A 22,856-nucleotide genomic window follows, 5' to 3' on the forward strand; every position below is an offset into this window, starting at 1 on the left:
CAGCCCCGCGGCCCACTCTGTGCAAGACACTTGCGATCGAGTATACCTGTGCCCACCTCCTGACCTTCCGCCTCAGTACCTGCCGCGGCAGCTTCACCGTCACACCGAGAAAGGCTACGGAGCCAGTAGCGAGCTGCAAGAGCAAACCTACTATCCACCTCCTCTCCGAGCTCCGCTGCGGTCCTTGCTCCAAGATCATGACCGAAGCCGCGCTTGACGTTAGCATGAAAGCAACAAGAGCACGTCTTGGCGCCACCGATGACTGGAACTGCAACTTATCAGAGGACGAAAGTGAAGAGCTGGAGAGATTAGAGGAGGAGTATCAACAGGATAAGTGGCGTTTGGAGAGACAGTATCCTGACACGGGCAAGATCTTCAAGAAGACCACACGGCCGGAGAAAGGAGTGAGGTCGACTTTGAGAATGGGCAGTTTGCTGAGCAGGGAGGTCAAGGTGGAGGATGTGGTGGTGACGGAGGAGGAGGCTGTCACGTCTAAAACTGGTGTTGATGCATGGGAGTATTGGCGCGAGGGGTGGAAGAGTCTGGAGGAGGAGATTGCGGAGAGTGAGGAGGAGAGGAAGGCTGCTGGGATTGAGTATAGCTGGTATAACTCGACAGCTACGTGCCAGACCGCCGTCGAGGAGGAGTATGCCAGCGGCAATGAACAGGAAGAGAGCAGTGATGAATCCCAGAGCGAGGTCGACAACGATGAACGTCCCGAGACTGGACGCAGCACCTGGCCTGTTCCAAGCAATCCAGATGACACCGATAGTTTCGCACTACTCGAGCTACAGGGTCAACATTCAAGCTTGGGGTCTCTACTGGAGCACAAGGTCCGGCCGCGACTCGAAACAAGACAGCAGCATCGAGATTGCTTGACCGAGGCGCTTCTAGGTCTTCCCGTGATGGTTTGAGGGAAATCACTCCAAATGGCTACCTGGGGCATGTGCACACTGCCCTGCTGCGATCACTACAGCGGGTCTTCACATTTGGGTAGTCATCAGCTCTCGACGAGGACTTCACAGTGTGGCGGAACAGATTCTTTGATTCGGTACCTTACATAGGACGGTGACTGCTTTACTTTTCTTCGAGCTTAGGACCAGCACTTTCTTGCCTGGCCATGCGTCAAGGCCATCCGCCGAGCTGAGTCTCTCTCCGACCGAGTCTTCTACCATCCTTCGGAAGTATAGCGAGCATCACATTGCGATGACTGTGTGCAACAGCCGAGGACGTTCGTGTGGACCGCCTCACTTGTCCCGAAGAGACAGCACGTACCAAGGGTCAGAGCTATGCCTCGCGGGCTGAGCTGCGTGACCCATCAAATGGTGTTTGACCATTACATTTGACGGCCGCTCACTGGTGTAAACCATCCCGCTCTCGCTCTCATCATCAATGATCCGGGAGCCAGGTCCAAACGCCCGGCGGTCTTCTCAATGTTAGGCATTGGTCGCGAGGTGTTGATGGCGACCCACGACATTTCGTCTATTGTCGTGCAGTGGTGTCTCGTGGCCATGATTGAGCATGCTCGGTTCGTGGCTCGGCGAGGAGATACTGTTTCTCGATTCCTGCGGTAGCCTTGACGCTCGTGTGTTTGAGCCGTTATAGCCGGAACGGCAAGATGGCGGCGTTGCACTTGCTTCAAGCTCTCTAGTGCAGTAGATGTGATGGTGATGACCGCGATGGCCTGACGGCATATCGAGGTAGAATAATGTGGTGAGATAGGGAGTCGAATGGTAACGGCTAAATCTGCGCCTCCATGCACTCATCAACAGTTTCTCCTGTTCAGCCAAGCGAGATGCGAATCCTCTCGTGAAGCGCTGCGCAAGTCAATCGAAGTACCTGCTCCATGCTTGCGCCAGTGTTCGAGCGGGTGATGTCGAGGAACATTGCCGCAGGTTCATGCCGTTGATCGCGGATCTGGACGATCACGCGACATCCGCGCTTCTGATAGGCGTCCATCGACATGATGACCATCGGCGCAATCCAACCGGCGGCATCGTTGTCGCTGGTAGACTGAATCTGCTCTTCCATCGGCTGGAGCATTTGTATTTGTAGGTATAGACTTAGGAGGCCAGTCATCTCATCCCGGAAAAAGGCCCACAAGTCCTGCCAGTCCCTCAAGGCGCGATTATTCAGAGCTGGGTGCCGTGGGACCCGAAGATGCAGGCGGAAGTGTCGGAAGCTGGCCATGCGCTGCTCTGGAAGCATGAACTTCAAGAACGTGAAGGCAGCAAAGTTCTGGGTGAACTGGAAAGTGTTCGCGTTGTACAGCGTGTCGATGGCTTCAGAATAGACTCGTCGGCAGGTGACCAAAAGCGGTAGCAAGCCTGTCGCGTGTGGGTAGTCCTCTCGTGGAGCAGCGGATGGGCTGACGGTCGATAAGTTCGAGCAGTGCTGATGCATGCCGACATTGTTGATCTCGTCAGGATGCTTGCAGATGTTGTGCAGGATTCGGGCCTTCTGATTCTGGGCTTCAAGGTGCAGGACATTGCCGCCAATGACCATTTCATAGATCATCAATCGGACATCATATGGCAGCTTCGTGAGGAATGCGCTTTGCGACTGATGACTCGTCTGCTGTTCCGGCTCCAAGGACGACAAGATCTGCAGCCTATGCCACAGGGAGTGCTGCGTCGCATCCAGCGGGCCAGTGAGTCTTCTCTGTCTGCGAGGGCGGGCTGTATGCAGAAAGGTGCCGAAGGGAAGACCTCGAAATGGCTCGACCTGTCGGTTGGCCCATTGTGTCGAAGGGTTGATGTTGACCCACGTCCGCAAGGCGAACTCGCCCCACGAGCCTGCAAACATGTCAGCCAAGGGATGACGATCAGTGATGGGCATCGCGAAGCTTACATACCAAGATCGACCATTGCTAGAGTATGCCAATACGAAGAGGCGCTCTGTGCAGCCTGACATAGGAGGCTACTACTGCGAGCAGTGATGGCGGATTGGAACGTCCTGCTCGAGACTTTGCCATGTCCGGGGTGTGCGGGTGCGAGCTGCTGCACAACAGCTTTCACCGAGTTTGCCAGCACTGCGTCGCACATCTTCTTGCTCCCGCCCTGGGCCTGACACTGCCACCATAGGCGCGAGAAGTCAGGCGCAAGCTCATGTCGAGGGGTTTCCAGCTGGCAAGATGTTATCATCGGGCTACCGCTATCTCCTGCATGCGTTTCACACGCTGTTCGCCAGTTGTGCAGAAATCACACCATGGGAGCGCGAGCGCGAGCGCGAACGCCGGCGCACGCAAGCGGTGCAAGCCTGGTTCAACCACGGCCTGTCGGCAGCTATTATAGGGAACGACACTTATCTTGGCATCTGCCATACATGTATCTTGTGCTGGCGTGTGGCCATTGCCATCACAGCCGCAGATGGTGTTCTGACAACCACAACGCGTGGACTCGTCGACATGTTGTCCGACGTGTCTGGCTGGCTGTACGACAAACAGACTTCAGGAACGACACCTCGACCTGACGCGACGGCAATGGCCTGAGCTCATCAACAGTTCCTGCAGCTCCATCCCTGAGCATCCTTGACGAGGATGGTCGTGTGCTTCGGAGAAGTCGATACTGGCGGAACAGATTGACGTGCGATGTGGAAGAACGTTTCGTGGTACATGGTACACAAAGGAGCAAAGTGTGAACACCGGAGCGCATCATCATTTGGGCGCGCGGCAACGGCTCGTTTGAACTTTGTCAGCCATCACAGATAAACACGAAGGACGTTGCTATTTGCGTCTCTCAAAAAAGCCTCACGCCGAAATGCCATGCTTCTTGTGGATGTCGATGACCTTCTGCACCTCCTCATAGCTGCCGAGGAAGATACCGCTGCGATCGTGGATGTGCTCGGGCACCACCGTCAACATGCGTCGCATCTTGCTGTCAACCGCTTGACCACCAGCTGGAGCTCGAGTCAGCAACGCATCACTTCAAAAGGCTCGAAATATGACCACTCACCATTCTCGAACACCATGGCCATTGGACCGCACTCGTACAGGATGCGCAGCTTTCCCTTAGGCGACTTCTTATCTGCTGGGTATGCAAAGATTCCACCATACAACAGCGTTCGGTATGCGTCTGCCACCATGGACCCGATGTACCGTGCCGAGTATGGCTTTTCTGCTTGCTTGAGGGACTCGACCCACTCTTTCACAGGCTCTTCCCAGTACTTGCTGTTACCCTCGTTGCAGCTGTAGATGGCGCGCTTCTTGGGCATGTTCATGTCCGGGTGCGTGAGAATGAACTCGCCAAGTGCATTATCCATGGTGAAGCCATTGACTGGGCCACCCTTCATGGTGAGCACAAGCTGTGCGGAAGCACCATACATTGTGAAGCCAGCCGCGACGAGCTCACTGCCAGGCTTCAGCAGATCTTCCTTCGTACCCTTGGCGCCACCCTCAAGTCGGTAGATGCCAAAGATGGTGCCGACCGAGACACCAGCGTCGAGGTTACTGCTGCCATCGATAGGGTCGCAAGCTACGGCGTATCTCGCGTTCGGGCTGTTCTCGAAGACAATCACTTCCTCGTTCTCTTCAGAGACCAGAACACGGACACGGCCGGATGATCTCATTGCCGCAATGAACAGGTCATTACCAATAACATCAAGCTTCTTCTGGTCGTCTCCGGTGGTGTTAGATGAGCCAGCAAGGCCGGAAAGGTTGATCAGCGAGGCTCGTCGGATGTAGTATGCTATCGACTTGAAGGAGAATTGGAGAGCATGGCAGAGGAGTCTGTTGGCTGATGTCAGTCGCAGGGCTCCGAACATTGAGCATCACAACCTACGTGAAGTCTCCAGTAGCTTCAGGATGTCTTGCTTGCTCCTCGCTCAAGAATCTCGACAAGGTGACAATCTCGGTGTTGATCGATTCCTGGCCCGCTGGCCCGCCCTGTCCTCCATATACTTCGCTGGCCATCTTGTCGTAAGTATTGCAGTTGCTTTGCTTTCTGATGGGAGAGTGCCAATGGCCGAGTGGTCGTGCAGGAGCAGGAGCGTAGAAAAGTCGAGCTCTATGGAGTAGTGTTCGGCCCAAAGCTCAGTATGATATCAGTGGGTGGAGTAGCAAAAATACAGTGGTCCTCCCAGGTTGTCTGCTGATCTGCTGACGCGAAGGACAGGAAACTTGACACGCAGACGAAAAGGTACTTGACCGCGGATAAAGACCATTACTTGCCATCCTTTCTTCAACTGCAAATGCCGCGGTTATGGCCATGGTCTCCCGCCGCCTCACGGCCATCTACGGTTTTGTGTCGAGCGAGCTCTGACGCGCTTTCCTCCCCTCCATTTCGCGGGGCACTCGTCGAAGGAGACCCCGAGCTGTTCTCGCCATCCCGGTTCATCCCGCCGCAGAGGCCGATGATTTTCCCGCAGAGACATGATGCGTACAGACATCAAGAGCAGCTTGCTTCTTGGTGTACATGTATTTGTTATAGTGCTACCTTGGTCAGCACCACGTCGCATTTAGACTACTGTGGTGCTGCTTCCCGTGCTATGAGTTGGCCTAGAGCCACTGTCGAGGCCTGGGCGCTATCGACTGGCTGGCCTCATTGCATGTGGTTCGTCGGATTACAAAAAGACGTACCTGGCGAGGCGAACGGGACAATCGATGAGTGTACGGGGCACAATTGGGGGTTATGTTGCCATAGTGTACATGCGACTCCGCTCATGTTGGCACAATCACCACCATCGTACAGCGAAGCTCATGACTTCCTCCCGAGGCCTTCCATATGCTGCACCAGATCCTCAATCGTCACCACCTTCAAGCCATACCGCCTTGCAAATGCAAGACACCCATCTCTCCTCATCATGCCAAAATCTCCCGCCAACTCCGCCTTGCCCGGCACTTCCTCTCCATCCGCTACAATCTCTGCAATGACCGCGACAGGCTCCTTCCCAGCGAGCTTACAAAAGTCCACCCCAGCTTCTGTATGACCTTGCCGCGCCCTGACACCACCTTCCCTCGCCTGCAATGGCACGATATGCCCAGGTCGTCTGAACGTGTCCTTGTGTACATTGGGATCCGCAAGTTTGCGACATGTGAGACTACGGTCGTGTGCGCTTATGCCTGTGGTGACCCCCTCGTTCGCGTCTATCGTGATGGTGTATGCGGTGCGATTGGGATCGGAATTGTGAGTCACCATTTGCGGAAGCTCTAATCGTGCTGCGAGAGCGGGCGTTATGGGTGCGCAGAGGTAGCCTGAGGAGTGTCGGATCATGAAGGCGGCTTTGGCGGGAGAGAAGTCTTGAGCGGCGATTATGAGGTCTCCTTCGTTCTCGCGAGAGGTGGAGTCCATAACTATGATCATCTCGCCTTTGGCTGGGAAGACTGTCAGTCCTGCGGAAGACGAGATCGTGGTGGCCCAATGCCTACCAAAAGCCTCGACAGCATCGGGGATTGTGTCGAAGCTGACATCGCCATTGACTTGCGCCATAATGGTCAATGGCAGGATAGTAGCAAGCTGGAACGATGCTGGCGACGGGCAAGTCGCTCGCGCTGCTATGAGTGTATGACGGCTGGGACCTGATCACCACGGCGGAGTAGAGCCAGGATTGTTCGAAAGCTTAAGATTACTTCCCTTCACCCATGCAACAAGCTGTACGATGTGTGCTTCTGAAGCAATTGGTGCAAATGATGACTGTGTAGACGATGGGCGCAGACTAAGCCGACCTCTTGCTTGGGCGACATCGCGGAAGCACACCTTAGCTTTTCGGTCTGCTGTACGGTACGGAAAGACACACTAGACTAATGTGGTGGGTTCTTTGCCGGCGGCTGACTTCCGATCTCCGACCGTATCCGAGGTGTCCTATATCCGACGATCTCTTTTACATGCAGGTACCGCCTTGTCACTCCCGTCATCCATCAGTACGTCGAGACTCAGCTATTTCAACTACCGTAAACAAGTACAGGTGGCTGCAGATGGCGACCGCTATATCAACACGCGCCGTGGACACGAACGCACGCCGAGTAGGTATGATGCTGTGCCCGAGGCAACTCCGACCTCGCCACCCCTCCCGTCTCAAGTTTGCGACATTCCGGTCCACGACTTGTATATGGCTCGACTCTGCGTGTCGGAGAACACCGATGACCACATTGGGTCGCAAGCACTGCTATGAATACTCGGACTTCCATCTTTGGCAGGCAAGCTCCCTACCCAGGTCTAACCGAATGTGATGGGAAGGGCCCCAATGCACATGGTTCACGCTGAATGGTAAGCAAGGTGGTGGACGATGTGAAGGAGACTTTCAGGTGCAAGCTTTACTCCCACTTCTCGTGTGGTGCGAGCGGTGTTGGATCTGTACCCACTACATGCAAACGATAGTGACTATGGCACAGCCCATGGCGGCCCTTCACAGCGATCATTCGGCACATATCGCTGGATTTACTGCCATTGCCATCGCGCTGGTATTCTGGAGCCTCTATCGTTATTGGGTCACCTCCGACTTGCGTCGCATACCACTGGTCGGCAAAAAGCCAGGCTACTTCGGCTTCGATTTGACGGCCGTGAAGAAGGACTTTGCGAAGAACGGGAGGAAAATTCTCTATGATGGATACATCAAAGCAAGTCACATTTGCGGCCTATAGTGCGAGAGATGACGCTCACTTGGTCATAGTATCGCAATGGCCTGTATCGAGTCCAGACTCTGAATGTCGAACGTGTCGTACTCAATGTGGTAAGTGTCGCTATGAAGCTTCGTCCCTGGCCAGCTTTCCTGAGGCCCTTGCTATATCCATGGCTACCTGGAGCCAAACTCCTCGAGAAGCATCTCGCCGTCACCAAAAAGTGCTTCAAGCCTATGTTCGAAGAGCGATTGCGCAGCTCGAAAGTGATGCCCAGAAAGAGAAGCCTGTCGATATGGTACAGTGGATGGCAGAGTCGGCGAGAGGATCGGATAGGGACCCAGATGTTCTGGCGCACAACATGCTTTTCATGGTCCTGGCAGGAGTGCACACGAGCTCTGCTACAATTGCTGGCATCTAGCGGTGAGGGGCGGAGGTGGCAGACACGTGGGACGACAGGGGATGTTGTGCTCGAACATCGCCAGCGTTCGTGTCACCAAAGGTGTACAAACTTGTTACAAAGGGCGCCGTGTGAGGTGAAGAGGTGGGCTTTGGCGAGTTCGTGAAACCCGTCCATGGCGGCTCCCCTTGTGCCCGAGGCTGCCCTGCTGATAAATTTCGAATTACCTCTGGCTAGGCAGGCGCGCAAGAGCATGTGTGTCTTCGACTTTTGCCGTTATAGCAGCAGAGCCGCATCGGGAAGACCGGATATGCCTTCAGGCAACTACATAGCCTGCACTGCAGAGCCTCATCAGACTCATCACTCATGAGCTTCTGGTGTCCTGCTTGCCAGGCTGACTGGTCGGGGAATATGGCAGGCACAGACACTGCAGGTCAACCGATATTCACAGACGGGACGTTACTGCTTCGCACGAAGATACTTACCCTCCCGCAAAGTAAAGCTGAAGTGAGCTCAATGACAGCACATTAGCGAGGGCTCCATCATTATGAAGCCGACACATCTTACCTAAGTTTCACTCATCACTTCCTGACAGCGGCCATGTCGCACCTAGCGTTGATCACTGTGCTACCAGACCCGACCTCGATCCTGACGCTCCAGAACGCAGTGCATCGATTCGCTTCGAATCTCGAGAACGGTCAGATCGAACTGTACCGCAACGGGTGCGAGTATCGAAACGAGACGGGAAGTTTTACGGACTGCACCATCGCCTGTCAGCAGCCGGCCACGGTGTGGGATTCGATGGAGATCCTACACAACTGTGCTTCTTACAGCGCGGTGTCGCAATTACTTTCTAGTGGTTATGCTGACGACGATACTGCTCAATTGGCCTTCGGCATGGGTTATGTGCCAGACTTCAATTTGAGTCTGGTGTACACGCCTATCGATGAGTGTGTGCATAGCTTCTGCCATGACGTGACCACGGACAAGACATGTACGCATCAGAGTCTCGAATCAGTGAACGACACCCAGAACCATGTAAGTGCTATCAACAGACAGCTAGGACTGGCACTGCTAACGGGCGTAGAGCTTTGTTGCATCAGACTTTATCCACGCCGCTTGTGGGGCCATCAAAGCAAGCCCGAATGTTGACGTGGGAGGTATAGGTGTGTACGCTGGTTATCTGATGCAGCTCAGCATCCTCATATACGCCTACCTCCACAGCCGCTTGGTCACTACCTGGATCCGAGCCGTTGTCTTTGCCACGCATCGACCGCTGGGACTTGAGATTGCCCAACGGCGAGCGGAAGCAGTGCAGGACCGACTTGACAGCACCTACCAGCAGCCTGCCTTGATCTCTGGACTTGCAGACTTTCAAAAGGCACAAAGCTTCTTTTCCATAACGCTGGAAGGTGCTGCCATAGGTGCACTTGCAAGCAACGGCCGGATATTCGACGCCACAAGTCTGCAGCAGCTGCACCTCACTGCAAAGCTGCTTGGAGATGTTGCTACAGCAGGAGTCTTGTGTGTCACCTTTGGCCTGTACTTGCTCCATGCTAACGACTGCACATCATGGTACACCAGCACCGTGTCCATACTGGCTGTGCTGGTATCTGTCGCAGCGTGGATCCAGACTCGCTTGCCATTGCAGAACCTGAGGAACCCTGCACCTTCCGAGCATAATCTGCCAGCTTGCGGCGGGCGGTCGCCGACAACGTATTGCCTGGAAACCTCGAGACACAAGAACACAGCCTTCGAAGCCGTCAGCATCGGACTGTGTGTGTTCATCATGTTGGTCCTCATGACCAGACAGTCGAAAGCTGTTCAGCGATTCGGCAGCGCTCTGAGCTCTCGCAAACCGTCTGTAGATGCTGAGAAAGGACCAGCTGCGGAAGACGTTCACCTGCATCGTGTGTTGACCATGACAAGCACAGCGTCGAAAGCTGTGCGACTGGTGCACAAAGCGGCAGCTACCAAGGTGTCGAAGAAAGTCTACAACTGGAGGGAGGAGATTGCCGAGTTTGTGTTTGCCAACCTCATTGTGAACATGCTTGTGATACTGGTCAAGAATGGGGCGATGACGGCGTCGAGGCAGGAAGCTCGGTGGACGTTTGGACAGTTGATTGCCGTGACGATATGGGCGCCGTCCATCATAGAACACGTATATGGCGCGGTGCAGAAGTGGTCGCTCAGGTCCAACACGGAGCTGAAGACCAAAAAGGATGAAAAGGAGGAAGAGCAAGTGGCAGAGGCAGAGGCAGAAATGGCGGCGGAGGAGGTTCATGTCTCGTAGCTCGTTTTCTCGTATAGGCCCACGTCGGAAGCATGTCCAAGCTGTACCTCCTAGAAGTACTTTCGTGCAGCTTCATCTTCCGTGCCCTAGAAATGTTAGCACGTGCCGTATCGACCTCCCTACGCCGAACGACATGCATATCGACATTCTCGGCCGAAGCATGTACAGTGTGTACAGTGTGTACATGTCGCTGCGGTGCGCTGCTGAGCCGCCGTGATGAGGGCATTAGCCATGGCGGTCGCACGCCGCAGACACAGACACAGACACAGAAACGACAGCTGCACGCCTCGCAGCAGCGATATGCCACCGCCAGGAAATCGCCTTCGACGCAGAACCGACTCACGCTACAAGAGCGACACGCCTTGACCCTCGAAGAGGCGCGACAACGCAGGGGAGCGATTGAGAGTCTCCAGATGGAAAGATGGGTAGACAAGGCTGTTACTGCGGGCGAGATCAGCGTCACTACCAAGGCAGCAATGGATTTCCTGCGTGCCTTTGAGGCTTTGCTAGCAAAGTCTCGCGGCCGTCCCACTGTTGACCCGGACCGCTTCAACAGCATCAAAGCTGAATATGCCTTGAGTGGAAACGACTGCTTTTACTTGGGGAGACTGCTCTTGATCGGCGGACCACAGGATGAGCGCTTCAACGGCAGGAAGCTGATCATCTCCCTTTCACGCGCCGGCAATGTCGAAGCGACTTTGTATGTCATGGCAAACGCAGTGCAACAGCAGAAGACGAAGCCAACGACCCTGAAAAGCATGGATGTCCAATACCCGAGAGCAACCCTGACCAAGATCGCTGCTGAAGGCAAAAATTATCGAGCGATGGTCTTGGAGGGCAGACTTGCGCTGGCCCTCGGTGACGAGGAGCGCGCCATCGATCTGTGGACCAGGGCTATGGCCGCCGCCGTGGAAGCCGCCGAGGAGGGAAAACAGCGATCCGCCGACAAGCCTAGGCTGAGTTTCATGGAGGCAGACCGACAGAAAGATCCATACGAGCTAAACGCCCCGTGGATCGAGCTCATGATGCTACACTACGAAAGGAGCAAGTTCAGAGGCAAGGATGAGTGGACACAGTGTCAATGGGCCATGGAGATTGGCTGCGAGCAAGACGACCCGGTCTCGCACTACTATGCGTCCACCTTCGCCAAGCGGGAGGATGAATATGGCAACCATGTCCCTGAAAGCGGATGGCTTTACCATGTTACGAAAGCGGCTACCAGTGGTCATCAAAAGGCCATGCATGAATTGGGCGAGTTTTATGCGCAAAGTGGCTGGAAGTACATCAACGATGAGCCTCCAGATTACCTGAAGCCCACTCCTTTCGACTCGTATCCAGCTCCAGCATCTTCAATGTCACTGCTAGACAGCCTCAAATCGTTCGCTGGCATAAACACCCCAAGTAGCGCCAAGGCATCGGATCACATATTCGGCTTCGCAGCCTTCCCAAACACTGCTCTTGCACGATGGAGCCTTGCATTGGAATGGCTCGACCAAGCATGCAGCTACGGCTACGCCCCATCGTACATGATGAAAGCCCATCTACACATGCAAGAAACCCTCTGGTACGGCGCCGACACACCACAATCCGCCCTAACTCTCAGCCCAGACCGCTACGACTACGCCTCGAAAGAACAATACGACATTCAAGGACCCCACTCCAGGCCTACCCCAGAAGGCGGCCCACCCAACCCCTACTACAACATCGAAACCGTTAAGACATACCTTCGTCATGTCTTCTACGCACATCAAGCGCACGGCTACGTCGCCAAAGCACAGGAGGAGTATGCGTCGAAACGCAGACGAGGCTTAACATCCGCTGCGACAGATGAGGACGACATCATCAGCGAAAGTGCGCTGAGCAAGTTGCCGTGGCATATACGGAGGTGGTTTCGTTTCCCGGAGGTGAGGGAAATGTATGAAGGGCAGATTGAGGCGTTGCTTGCGGAGGCGAAGGGCATTTGTGATGATCACGGGTGGGACATTCTGAATGATGACGGGACGGTCGTGTACAAAGCGATTGTTAGCAAGAGGTGATGATCGCTCACACAAGTTATCAAATGAACAAGTCTCATTCAATTTGAGCGGTTATCAAGTCTACACCTTAATGAACTCATGGCCCGAAGCACTCCCAAAGCTATCACGAAACAAATCATGCTACCATAGTCAACCTTCAGAGCAGTGTCTGTTCAAATACCCATATTGAAACCCGCGCAAGTACTCACCATTTCCCCATCAGACCGTAAACTTACAAACAGAAGGGTGTCAGCCATACTCGAGAAGCACGTGGCAGTGTCTTAGACCATAGGGAGCGAGCCGCTGCCCGATGCCTGGTATCCTTCGGGGACGTACTCACATCCCGAGAACATACTGTATCGTCAAGCATGTCTGGCGCGATCAAATGTCAAGCATCATGGCGTCCGATTCGTCGTCAGGGCCACCGAGAGCATCATCAGCTTGCATTCCATCGAGGACAGCGTGCTCAGCAGCGGTAGTCGATGTGAGGATGGCTTCTACGAGCTGTGCATCAGCGGTAGCACTTGAATCATCTGAATATGGAGTATCGTCAAAGCTGAACGGCATCTCATCCTCAGCATCAGCAACGGCTAGGGCGGCAGGATTACCTGTTTGATATTCCAGGCCAAATTTGTCAACCATGAAATCATCAACCATCTTGCCGGTGTCCTCGAAGGTCAGCGCCTTCCTATTGAAGTTGTTGCCGTGGAAGGGAGTGGGCATGTTCAGGGTTGGACGCACGTGTGGCATATCGACGCCCAACCCGGAAAGGTCAGTAGCACGATCGTTCGCAAGTGCCTGCAAGAGATCTACGAATGTTGCTTCAGTGTACTTGTGAGGCTTCTTCGAGTACTCTTTGCCGTGATAGTCGCCACCAGTCTTGCAGTACCCTACGTTAGGTTTGCACGTGTGTGACTTGGTCTTGAAAGGGCCGAGAGCAGGCATGCGAGGAGTTGTGGTTACGGCATCGACTTTGTGCCTGCTGTGGCGGGTGTCGGTGATGTTGGCGGGTAGGTAATGTCCGGTGACGTGATGGAGGGCACGTTGTGTCATGTAGCGAGGGTTGAGCTCTAGGAAGGAGATCTCGTCTGGGTTGTCGACAAGAGACAGTTGCTCCCATGTTGCCACCCAGTCAGCGGGCATATTTTCGATGTAAATCCACCACTTGGCGTACGAGCTTAAGGCATCGACCGCTGGCGGCATTTGTGCACCGATGACTTCGAGCTGTTGATGGGTCGAGAGGCATTGACGATACCATCGTTCTTCGCGCTCCGCGCAAGCTTCTGGAGACATGTCGAAGTCACGATCATCCTCGATGAGATCGCGCTCTTTGAAGTCAACTTGCTTGCGAGGAGCCATACCGTGCGCTGTTCTGCAGTTGACGTTTGCACAGACTCCAGGTCCGTAAGTCTGGTCAGCATAGTCGCGCGATTTTCCGTCGCTAATATGCGCGTGCGGATCGTCCTGGCAAAACAGCAGGCCTTGGTAGTTGGTCTTAGCCTGGCTGCATGTTGATACGATTTTGAGCTTCTGAGCTCCGCAGAGGAAGTTGAAGACAGTATATTTGCACATGATGATCTAGTGCAGTCGAGGTGTGGATGGATGTGGCGTAGCTTGTGGTAGGGAATTGGGACGAAGCAGATGGGGAGAAGATGGAGATGCGAATCGACTTATCGGGTTTCGCAGGCGCATTGTGTGTTGTGTGTTGTGTGTTGTGTGTGAAGTGAAGAGTCTCGTCTCCATTCACTTCATGCTCTGGTACTCGCGAATCACTTCCATCAGCGCTAGTCCCAAATGTTGCGTGAATGCTGACTTGGTCATGTCGGACTCGCTCATTCACCGCAGAGAGGGTTGTCTGCCGCAATCGCGTTATCCTGTGGCTTCCTGATCGGATCGCATGTTTGGTAGGTATGGCTCTGTCCAGATCAGCCTTATGGATGACTGATGGTCAGCTCGATAGGCGAGCATTGTAAAGTATGCTGGCGAATTCCTTGTGATCGCTCAGCGTGACAGGGGCGCAACAGGCCGCAGAGACTATGTCTTCGTGCAGTCTTGCAGACAAAGATGTTGCTCAGACTGCCTCTTTCTCGGCTACGGCATGCTCGCCATTCGCCGCACCTTGCTGACGATAGATGGTCCCGGCCATACCCTAATCGCAACAGTATAGGATCACGTGCGGCTTGCTGAGCGCCGTGAAGCATCGGTCGTTTGGCCATTGGAGTGAATGTAGTTGTGCGGAGTATAGCAAGTGAAGTGCGTCAGGTCACAAGATTTGTTCGGCTCACAAAGCCGATCGATGTTGGTCAGAACTCGATTGTTCATGGCTTCCAATTCTCTCAACAACACAAAATTTACTTTATTGACAACATTTCCATCCTGCTCGCCGTGAAGCGCGGGACGAATGTGTACCCTGGGACGTGGACAACAGTCAATCCATCGAAATGGCGCAGACTATACCTAGCTTCGTTGATTGTCGGCCACGCATGCTCAGTGACAATGGCCATGCGGCGTCTTGGAGCCTCACTGCGGTGTATTGCACTTCTTTATGGTACTAGGAGGAGCCTAATATACCCTCGGACCCCACCCGGTCATGGATATGGGCGACAATATGCTACATTCAGGCCGCATTGCTTGATGACAGAGGTCTGTTCCACTGCCAAGGCCACGCCTGCGTCCACAAGAAGTGGGCGACACAGTAGTCATGACTGCACGCTCTCCATTGGGCAGGTCACAAACCACCCGGTATAGCAACAGGCAATGCTGTTGCTATAGGATGGCATTACTTCGCGATGCGGCGTGGCCATCCTCGCCGAGCTTGGCTAGTCGCTAGGACTGCGCCGTCAACTGATGCATCCTTCGTGCCAGACGTCATTTGTACAGCCTCACAGCCCATGATCATCTGCGCATATAGGTTCAAAGCTGAACTGACAACCGACCCGACACAATCACACGTGAAATCTTTCAAGCTGTGCACTACCCAGCATCAACAAGCTCTCCAGAACGACGGATGAGCCACTTCTTGAGCACTACTGGCGTACAATACGGACCCCATTAATGCCACTCCAAAAACGCGGAACAAGCCTCCAGTACAATAACTCTGCGACCATGTTCTCGGCATACAATGGTCCTGTCAAGACCTATCAAGTCGTCAATACGAAAGCGTTCAATACTCGTCACCTGCAGATCCGCCACAACAACCGGCCACTCCTGTGGGCAGAAACGAAGCGATCGTTCTTCTCCGCTCCGCAGACCAACCTTCACAAAGGCTCCATGAATGGACCTGTTGTCGCGGCTGTGAAGCTTCGAACAATGAGTTCGAGCTTCCTTGTTGCATACGGCGATGCTGTTGGCCGGGATCTATGGGAGAAAGTCCAAAGCGGGATCTTTAGCAACAAGCAGTATGGCTTTATGTTGCAAGGACGCCATTTCTGTTGGAGAAGGTCAATCTCCCGTTCGTGATACAGAAACGCTCGCTAATCGGTGTCCAGAACGCACGACAAATTTCTAGGAGCGTCTAGGATGGGCAGCCAGGACTTCAAGCTCCTGGATGCTGCGAACGATAAGGTACTGGCGGCATATATGAACCAAAATTGGAGCATGAGTTCTGGCGATGGTAGAATTGATTGGTACGTGGAGCTGGGCCAGGCACTTGAGATTATGGCCATACCAGTGCTGCTCGGGCTGGAGATGAGGATTCGAGCGGCTCATGCCGCGGGTGCAGCTGGTGCAGGGGAAGGCGGAGGCGGAGGCGGAGGAGGCTGATGAGTTTCAGAGGAATTGATAGATGAAGACCCGTGCTAGGAAGTAGAATGGGAATGTGAATGGAAGGGAGTGTGAATGTAAGCACGCAGAATGTGGCGGAGCAATACCGGCGTTAGCGTGACTGCTCGCGTGCTCGCGTGCCTGACCCCGCAAAGCTCGTGCCTGAGCAGGTTGGCAGGGCAGGCACCGGCTTATAAGCTCAGGTACTCAGCCTACGTAGTCTCAGCTTCTACGCTATACCGTAAGCGGGCGCAAAGCTGTACGCAGGCTAAGAGCGCAAGTCGCTTTTTAGTACATAGCCTCGTAGAAAGGGCATAACTTAATAACTAGAGCACTTATAAAAAATATTTATAACGTACTTTACTACCGAGCGGGCTATACTACCGAGCGGGCCACTTTTACTAAGAACTATACTACTTCTACTTTAATTACGACGGTATCTTAACACGACGACATCCTATAGAATCGTTACTAGGAGGACAATTCCTCTTTAGATTCTTCGCTATCTAGCGAGTCTACTTAATAGGTACGTATATTGTACCCCGACTCGCTATATTGCTTATAGAGGGAATAAGGTTCAGAGAGACACGATGATAGCGATCGCAGGAAACGACCAGGAGCAGGAGAGTAACGAGTGGAAGGAGGTCTGCAGGAAGGCAGAAACAATGGCAATGGCAGGAGATGGCGAGCACCCAGAAAGAGCACTTAAGGGGATGATTTTGGAGCTCCTTGGAGGGCTAAAGGCACTAAGGAGCCAAACAGGACAGATCATTAACAGGACAGTAGCAGCAGCAAAGAAGAGGACACAGGAAGGCCAGAAACTAAGCCAACCAACCTGGGCAGCAGTTGCATCCCAAAACCCTCCCCCCCAGAAAACAGCTATCAAGGTCTACATTTCCGACCAGCAAGAGCAGAAAGAGATTGAGGGCCTGTCAGGCAAGGAGATCATACAGAAGATTGGGATACAAGGCATCATTGGAGCCAGGAAAGAGAAGGGAGGTGTCCTTAAGCTGTTCACAGCACAGGAGCAAGACAGGAAGAGGCTAGAGACACAGAAGGAGTGGACAGTCAAACTAGGCAAGACGGCTAAGGTCTCACACCAACAAAATATGGTTATTGCCCATGGGATGACCACAAAGTTTGACATTGAAGGAGACCTTAAGAGGCTGCAGGACCAGAACCAGGCTGTATGCTCAGGGCTACAGATCACAAAAGCAGCATGGGTCAACAGAAAGACAAAGGACACAAAGAGAGAGTCTTCTCTAGTGCTCTGGATAGGCACTGTAGAACAGGCAAACACCGTGCTTGACAAGGGCATCTTCTGGGAATGCGAAAGAATGGACACAGAAATCCATAGAAGCACCCACAGACTACTGCAATGCTTCAAGTGCCAACAGTATGGTCATATCTCTACTAGATGCCCAAGCCAAAAGGACACTTGTTCCCACTGTGCTGGTAGCCACAAAGTACAGAATTGCACAGCCCCAAAGAGTGAAGCCAGATGTGCATGCTGTGGAAAGAAACACCCTTCCTGGTCCCAAGACTGCACAGCTAGGATTGAGGCAAAGAGGAGGGCAAGAGAAGCCAGGATCAACACCCCTATCAGATTCCAGACAGGGACAATCACCCAAGAACCCCTAAGGACTGTCTACAACCCTCTGAAAAGAGGCAGAACAGAAGAGACCACACAGGCCCAAGGCCACCCTGCTATGGGTAGACCAAAATCAATTGTGGTTGCAGGAAGAGACCCGTCACAAAGCAGGCTCAACCTTACCACAATCCCAAATAGCAGCCAGCAGCAGGAAGCACGAGAAGACCAGCAGGAGACCAGCATGGATGAGTCATGATTGAGACACCTAATCTTACCACTATCCAGTACAACGTCAACAAAAGCCAGCACAAGGTCCAGAGAAGCTTTCTCCAAGCACTGGACCCAAAGAAACACCTAGTTATTGCAGTCCAGGAACCTTGGATCAACAGCAAATCTAACAGACCATCTACTGCTAACGACCCAAGGTATCACACACTCCTAGCCAAACAAGGCACCCCTAGAACATGCATGTACATCAGCAAAGAGATGGCAACAGACAGCTGGGAACAAATCCAACAGGAAGGGGGAGACATCACCTCAGTCAGACTCAACACCAACCAAGGCAGCATCCACATCCACAGTGTATACAACCCACCCCCCAGCTCCAGAAGCAGCACCCAGCTGGGCACACTACAACAGCTGCCAGACATCCTGCAGAGTGACTCCCAACACATCGTGCTGGGAGACTTCAACTTGCACCATCCTACATGGGGATCAGACTTTGCACCTGCCCATCACTTCCTAGCTAACAGACTCCTCTCCACTACCCAAAGCAACAACATGCACCTAGTTACCCCAAAGGGCCTAACTACCTGGTCACAGAGAGCAAGCTCAAGCACCATTGACCTGTGCTTTGCATCACATGACCTGCAGCAGAAGGTCACCAGATGCTGGGTTAACCAGGACTTGGAGTCCTCATCAGATCACCTCCCAATTCAGGTGGAGTTTGAAACACAGACACAGCAGGAAGGAGACCTAGAACCTCAGCTGGCCTGGAAGGCAGCCAACTGGGAACAGATCAGACAAGACCTGGAACAGAAGCTAGCTGGACTAGAGACCAGGAGACTGGAAACAGCCTTAGACATAGACCAAGCAGTGGCAGAACTGGTTAGAACAATGCAGGAAACTGCGGCAGCCCACACCAGAGAAAAGAAACAGTCACTGTACCAGAAGCCATTCTGGACAAAGGAATGCTCAGAGAAGGTCAAGGCAGCCAGGCAGGCCAGGAGAGCCCTTACCCAGAGCCACTCCCAGGAAGCATGGGACAGATACAACCAGGCAACCAGAGACAAGAAGGCCCAGATCAAGAGGGACAAGATGCTGGAGTGGAGGTCAACAGTTGGATCCATTACCCAGAATCCTGAGAAGATGTGGAAACTAGCAAAGTGGGCAAGACAACCCACACAGGACAGAAACATGCTGCCCCAGTTTCCAAACATTGAAGACCAGGAAGGAGTAATCCAACACACTCTCCCAGGAAAGGCACAGGCATTGGGGAAACATTTCTTTGGCACACAGGTAGAAGCTGACCTGCAGGATCTGGAGGGCAGTGTGTATCCAACACCACTAGAGCAATCCTGCACAGTGGGAGAGGGAGAGATCAAGAGCATCATTAAGACACTCTCAGGAAACAAGGCCCCAGGACCAGATGGGATTCCAAACTTGTTCATCGAGACATGCAAGGACCAGATCTCCCCTGCACTGTCAAACATCTTTTCACAGTGCATGGCCTAAGGACACTGCCCTAAACACTTCAAGGAGTCACTGACTGTGGTCTTGAGAAAACCACAGAAAGAGGACTACACAAAGCTAAAGGCATACAGACCTATTGCCTTGCTCAACACACTAGGCAAACTCCTAGAAAAGATTATAGCAGAAAGGCTGACAAACCTAGCTGAAGAACATGGAATCCTTCCTGAAGAACAGATGGGAGGCAGGAAACAAAGATCAACACTAACAGCTGTGGAACTTATCACAGAGCAGATCAAGACCCTGTGGCACTTTGGGAACAACAAAGCAGCCACACTCCTCTCACTGGACATATCAGGAGCCTTTGACAATGTCTCACACCAGAGGCTGATCCACATCCTGAAACAGAAGGCTATCCCTAACTGGACGGTCCAGTTCATCCAGTCCTTCCTCAGAGGCAGAACCACAAGACTAAGACTGGGCAGATACAAATCTGACAGCATGCCTATAGAGACAGGAATCCCACAGGGATCAACAATGTCTCCAATCCTGTTTCTCCTCTTTATAGCAGACCTGCTAGCAAAGCTAAACTCCAGAAACACATCAGCCTCAGGGTTTGTAGATGACACAAACATCCTAGCCTGGTCAGACAGCACAGAAGAGAACTGCAGAATCTTGCAGAAGAAACACAAGGAATGTGAGGAATGGGCCAGGAAACATGGAGCCAGATTTGCCCCAGAGAAGTATCAACTCATCCACTTCAGTAGAGCCAGAAACAGACACAATATGCAAGCCCCAATCACTATTCAGGGACACACAACAGAACCCTCAAGTGAATTAAGGGTGCTAGGAATATGGATGGATCCAAAGCTCAGCTGGGGACCACAGGTCAAGAAAGCACAGGCAAGAGCAGACAACAACAGGCAATCAATTGACAGGCTTACAGCCTCCACATGGGGAGCCACATTTGCGAAAGCAAAGGTTATGTACAAGGCCATTGTGAAGCCAGCCATGCTATATGGAGCCCAGATCTGGTCAGCCCAAGACAAGATCCCAAAGAGAATTGCAGATCCCATCAGCAGAGCCCAAGCCTCCTGTCTGAAAAAGGTGCTTGGAGCATACAAGTCAACTCCAACAAGGGTGGTCGAAATGGAGTCTGGCTCCCCACCAGCCAAGCTCTACCTTCAAGGGTTGAGATACCAGTATGCAGGAAAGACGTCTGCATACCCAGCCCAGCTAGTAATCCAGAAGGCAGTCAACAAAATCAGGAGCCAGTGCACAAGAAGGCACAGACAAGCAAGACCCAATCCAGCCCCACAGAAGCAGCAGGACCTGCAGAAGTTCAAAGAACTAACAGAACAGCTGCACCTAGCCCAGCAGGAACAGGACAGAAGGGCTCAAGGGAGAGGATCAGCAGCCAGCCAAGGGAAGAAGCAACAGTCTCTAGCTGAAAGGATGGCAGGACTCCTCTGGAAGACTGAATGGACAAGAACCCCACAGAGGCCAGGAACCCCAAAGGCACTCCAACAGTTTGGTAGCCACAACTACCTACTGTACTCAGACCTGACCAGGTCAGAAGCAAGCATAGCAATACAAATCCGCTCTGAACACATCGGAGTCAGGGCATACCTGCATCAGAGAAAAGTCCCAGGTATCGAAGACAAGAGTTGCCCATGCGGCTACCTGTCCCAGAATGTCGAACATAGACTTCTGGTTTGCAAAGAATGGAGTACAGGGAGAGGTGAATGGAGGGCAAGGGCAAGGAACAGAAACTTCCAAGCCATGATCAGCAATAAGGGAGACCTCCAGAGAATTACAAGGTGGATCATCCACCAAGGATTTTTGGAGCAGTTCTCTCTTACTAGGGAAACAGAGAGATGGATTGAGGAGAGAAAGAAGGAGGAGGAGAGCAGGAAGAGGGGGACAACTCCAGGGTTGCAGACAAGGTAGTCAGAGGCTAACCACCATGACACTAGTGCACCCTAATGGAAGGAAAACTGAGAACTCATGGCAAGGAAGCTATTAGAGAAGGAGAGGAGGTTTTTACCTAGGAATAGGTTTCCTACCTTATACAGTAACATATATAGACATAAACCCGCATGGGCCGGAGGGCACCACAACGGGTAAATGAATCATCTATCTATCTATATTGCTTATAGCGTCGTAGCCTTAGTACTAGCCGAACACTATCTAGCGACTCTCTACTCACTTCCTACCTCCTAGTATCCTCTAGAGGTATTAATTACGACGCCTTATCGAAGGTTAGAGACCCTCTAGACTAAATATACTTACGCTTTTGTACTTTCCGCTATATAAGGGCCTCGTTAGACTTACGTAGCTTACTAATCTCGCTTTGTATAAGAGCTATCTAATACGCTATCTCTATACTCCCTTTCTATTACCCTATTAAACGACCTTCCTCTTTCTACTACGCCTTTCTAAACCCGTAACGATGCTCTAAGACGTAATAACACCTATTATAAACCCTATCTTATCGAAGTTGTAGGTATCCTAGTTAAGGATACTATACTTCTCCTTTATATTACGTATAAGTAAGAACTACTTCTCGATAACATCTAGATCTTCTATTAGGGCTCGCTAACGATCGTATCTACGTATTATACGAACCTTTAGCTTACGATACCGCCTAATAAGCCTGTCTATCTAATTAAGACTAGCGGGCTTAAGACCCTTCTCTTATAGTAATAAATCGGCTATTACTCGTATACTAGCCTTTAATAGCGGGAAACCTCTAAGATCTAGCTCGAGTATATACTTAAGTATTACCCTCTCTTCTAGCTCTATAAGCTTCTTCGAATTAGGCTCGTAGTCACCCCGAGGAGGTCGTCTTTTTAATCGATACCCTAGTATAGCTCGAGACGCGTCGTATACCTTTATAGTAAGTCGATTCGTAATTATCGCGTCGCGTTTCGTAGCCTAGACAGCTAAGGTCAGTTTGGCCTCGTTTAAAGACAATATACGCTAAAATAGTAGTTATATAGCTATATCTATAGAAGTAGTACAGTTCTTAGTAAAAGTGGCCTACTCGGTAGTATAGCCCGCTCGGTAGTAAAGTACGTTATATAACGTAAGTATTAGGTAGGTATAGTATATATACATATAGAAGTTAGGATAGGTAATAGGGAACGAGGAAGGACTAATATAGTATTCGACGGTATATAGTAGAATAGCTTTTAGTTATAAAGGTGTTATATTCCCTAAGATTGGATACGTAGTCTCTTATACCTATATAGGGGGAATCTAGATCTCTAGCCCCTACTCCTTTCCCGATACCTTAGCGGTTTTACCTACATTTTACTATATAATAACGATCTCTATAGTAGTCTCGTACTAATACTATACTAGTGTCTCGACTAATATAATATACCTACCGACCTATATTCGTAATACTCCTACTTAGATCGTAAGGTAGGAAACAATTGTTCCTACTATACTAGCTATAGCTATCGTACGAAGGTCTAGAACTAGGGACCGGCTAGTAGTTTAGTTAAACTATCTATAACTATCTCCTTAGTATAGTAGTACTCTACTTT

General features: G+C 52.1%; 8 protein-coding genes across 8 annotated transcripts; 4 read left to right on the forward strand and 4 right to left on the reverse strand.

Moving 5' to 3' along the window:
• Window positions 1-197: 197 nt before the first annotated feature.
• Window positions 198-914, forward strand: CLAFUR5_05783 (uncharacterized protein; the record flags this gene model as incomplete). Its single annotated transcript, XM_047904931.1, has 1 exon — window positions 198-914. One exon carries the CDS (start codon window positions 198-200, stop codon window positions 912-914), a length of 717 nt encoding a protein of 238 aa, XP_047761864.1.
• An 868-nt stretch (window positions 915-1,782) lies between these two features.
• Window positions 1,783-3,143, reverse strand: CLAFUR5_05784 (uncharacterized protein; the record flags this gene model as incomplete). Its single annotated transcript, XM_047904932.1, has 2 exons — window positions 1,783-2,795; window positions 2,855-3,143. The coding sequence occupies 2 exons, from the start codon at window positions 3,141-3,143 to the stop codon at window positions 1,783-1,785; spliced, it is 1,302 nt and encodes a 433-aa protein (XP_047761833.1).
• A 605-nt stretch (window positions 3,144-3,748) lies between these two features.
• Window positions 3,749-4,909, reverse strand: CLAFUR5_05785 (Fructose-1,6-bisphosphatase; the record flags this gene model as incomplete). The annotated part of the gene is made up of 3 exons (XM_047904933.1): window positions 3,749-3,897; window positions 3,954-4,726; window positions 4,779-4,909. 3 exons carry the CDS (start codon window positions 4,907-4,909, stop codon window positions 3,749-3,751), a joined length of 1,053 nt encoding a protein of 350 aa, XP_047761834.1.
• A 784-nt stretch (window positions 4,910-5,693) lies between these two features.
• Window positions 5,694-6,425, reverse strand: CLAFUR5_05786 (3,4-dihydroxy-2-butanone 4-phosphate synthase; the record flags this gene model as incomplete). Its single annotated transcript, XM_047904934.1, has 2 exons — window positions 5,694-6,310; window positions 6,365-6,425. 2 exons carry the CDS (start codon window positions 6,423-6,425, stop codon window positions 5,694-5,696), a joined length of 678 nt encoding a protein of 225 aa, XP_047761832.1.
• Window positions 6,426-7,318: 893 nt separating this feature from the next.
• Window positions 7,319-7,576, forward strand: CLAFUR5_05787 (uncharacterized protein; the record flags this gene model as incomplete). The annotated part of the gene is made up of 1 exon (XM_047904935.1): window positions 7,319-7,576. The coding sequence occupies one exon, from the start codon at window positions 7,319-7,321 to the stop codon at window positions 7,574-7,576; it is 258 nt and encodes an 85-aa protein (XP_047761866.1).
• A 976-nt stretch (window positions 7,577-8,552) lies between these two features.
• Window positions 8,553-12,281, forward strand: CLAFUR5_05788 (uncharacterized protein; the record flags this gene model as incomplete). The annotated part of the gene is made up of 3 exons (XM_047904936.1): window positions 8,553-8,990; window positions 9,040-10,230; window positions 10,509-12,281. 3 exons carry the CDS (start codon window positions 8,553-8,555, stop codon window positions 12,279-12,281), a joined length of 3,402 nt encoding a protein of 1,133 aa, XP_047761826.1.
• A 360-nt stretch (window positions 12,282-12,641) lies between these two features.
• Window positions 12,642-13,832, reverse strand: CLAFUR5_05789 (uncharacterized protein; the record flags this gene model as incomplete). The annotated part of the gene is made up of 1 exon (XM_047904937.1): window positions 12,642-13,832. The coding sequence occupies one exon, from the start codon at window positions 13,830-13,832 to the stop codon at window positions 12,642-12,644; it is 1,191 nt and encodes a 396-aa protein (XP_047761827.1).
• Window positions 13,833-15,314: 1,482 nt separating this feature from the next.
• On the forward strand, window positions 15,315-16,022 carry CLAFUR5_05790 (uncharacterized protein; the record flags this gene model as incomplete). The annotated part of the gene is made up of 2 exons (XM_047904938.1): window positions 15,315-15,700; window positions 15,749-16,022. The coding sequence occupies 2 exons, from the start codon at window positions 15,315-15,317 to the stop codon at window positions 16,020-16,022; spliced, it is 660 nt and encodes a 219-aa protein (XP_047762268.1).
• Between the last annotated feature and the right edge of the window lie 6,834 nt (window positions 16,023-22,856).

Source organism: Fulvia fulva, chromosome 5 (assembly GCF_020509005.1).
Source record: "Fulvia fulva chromosome 5, complete sequence".
NCBI classification, from domain to species: Eukaryota; Fungi; Ascomycota; class Dothideomycetes; order Mycosphaerellales; family Mycosphaerellaceae; genus Fulvia; species Fulvia fulva.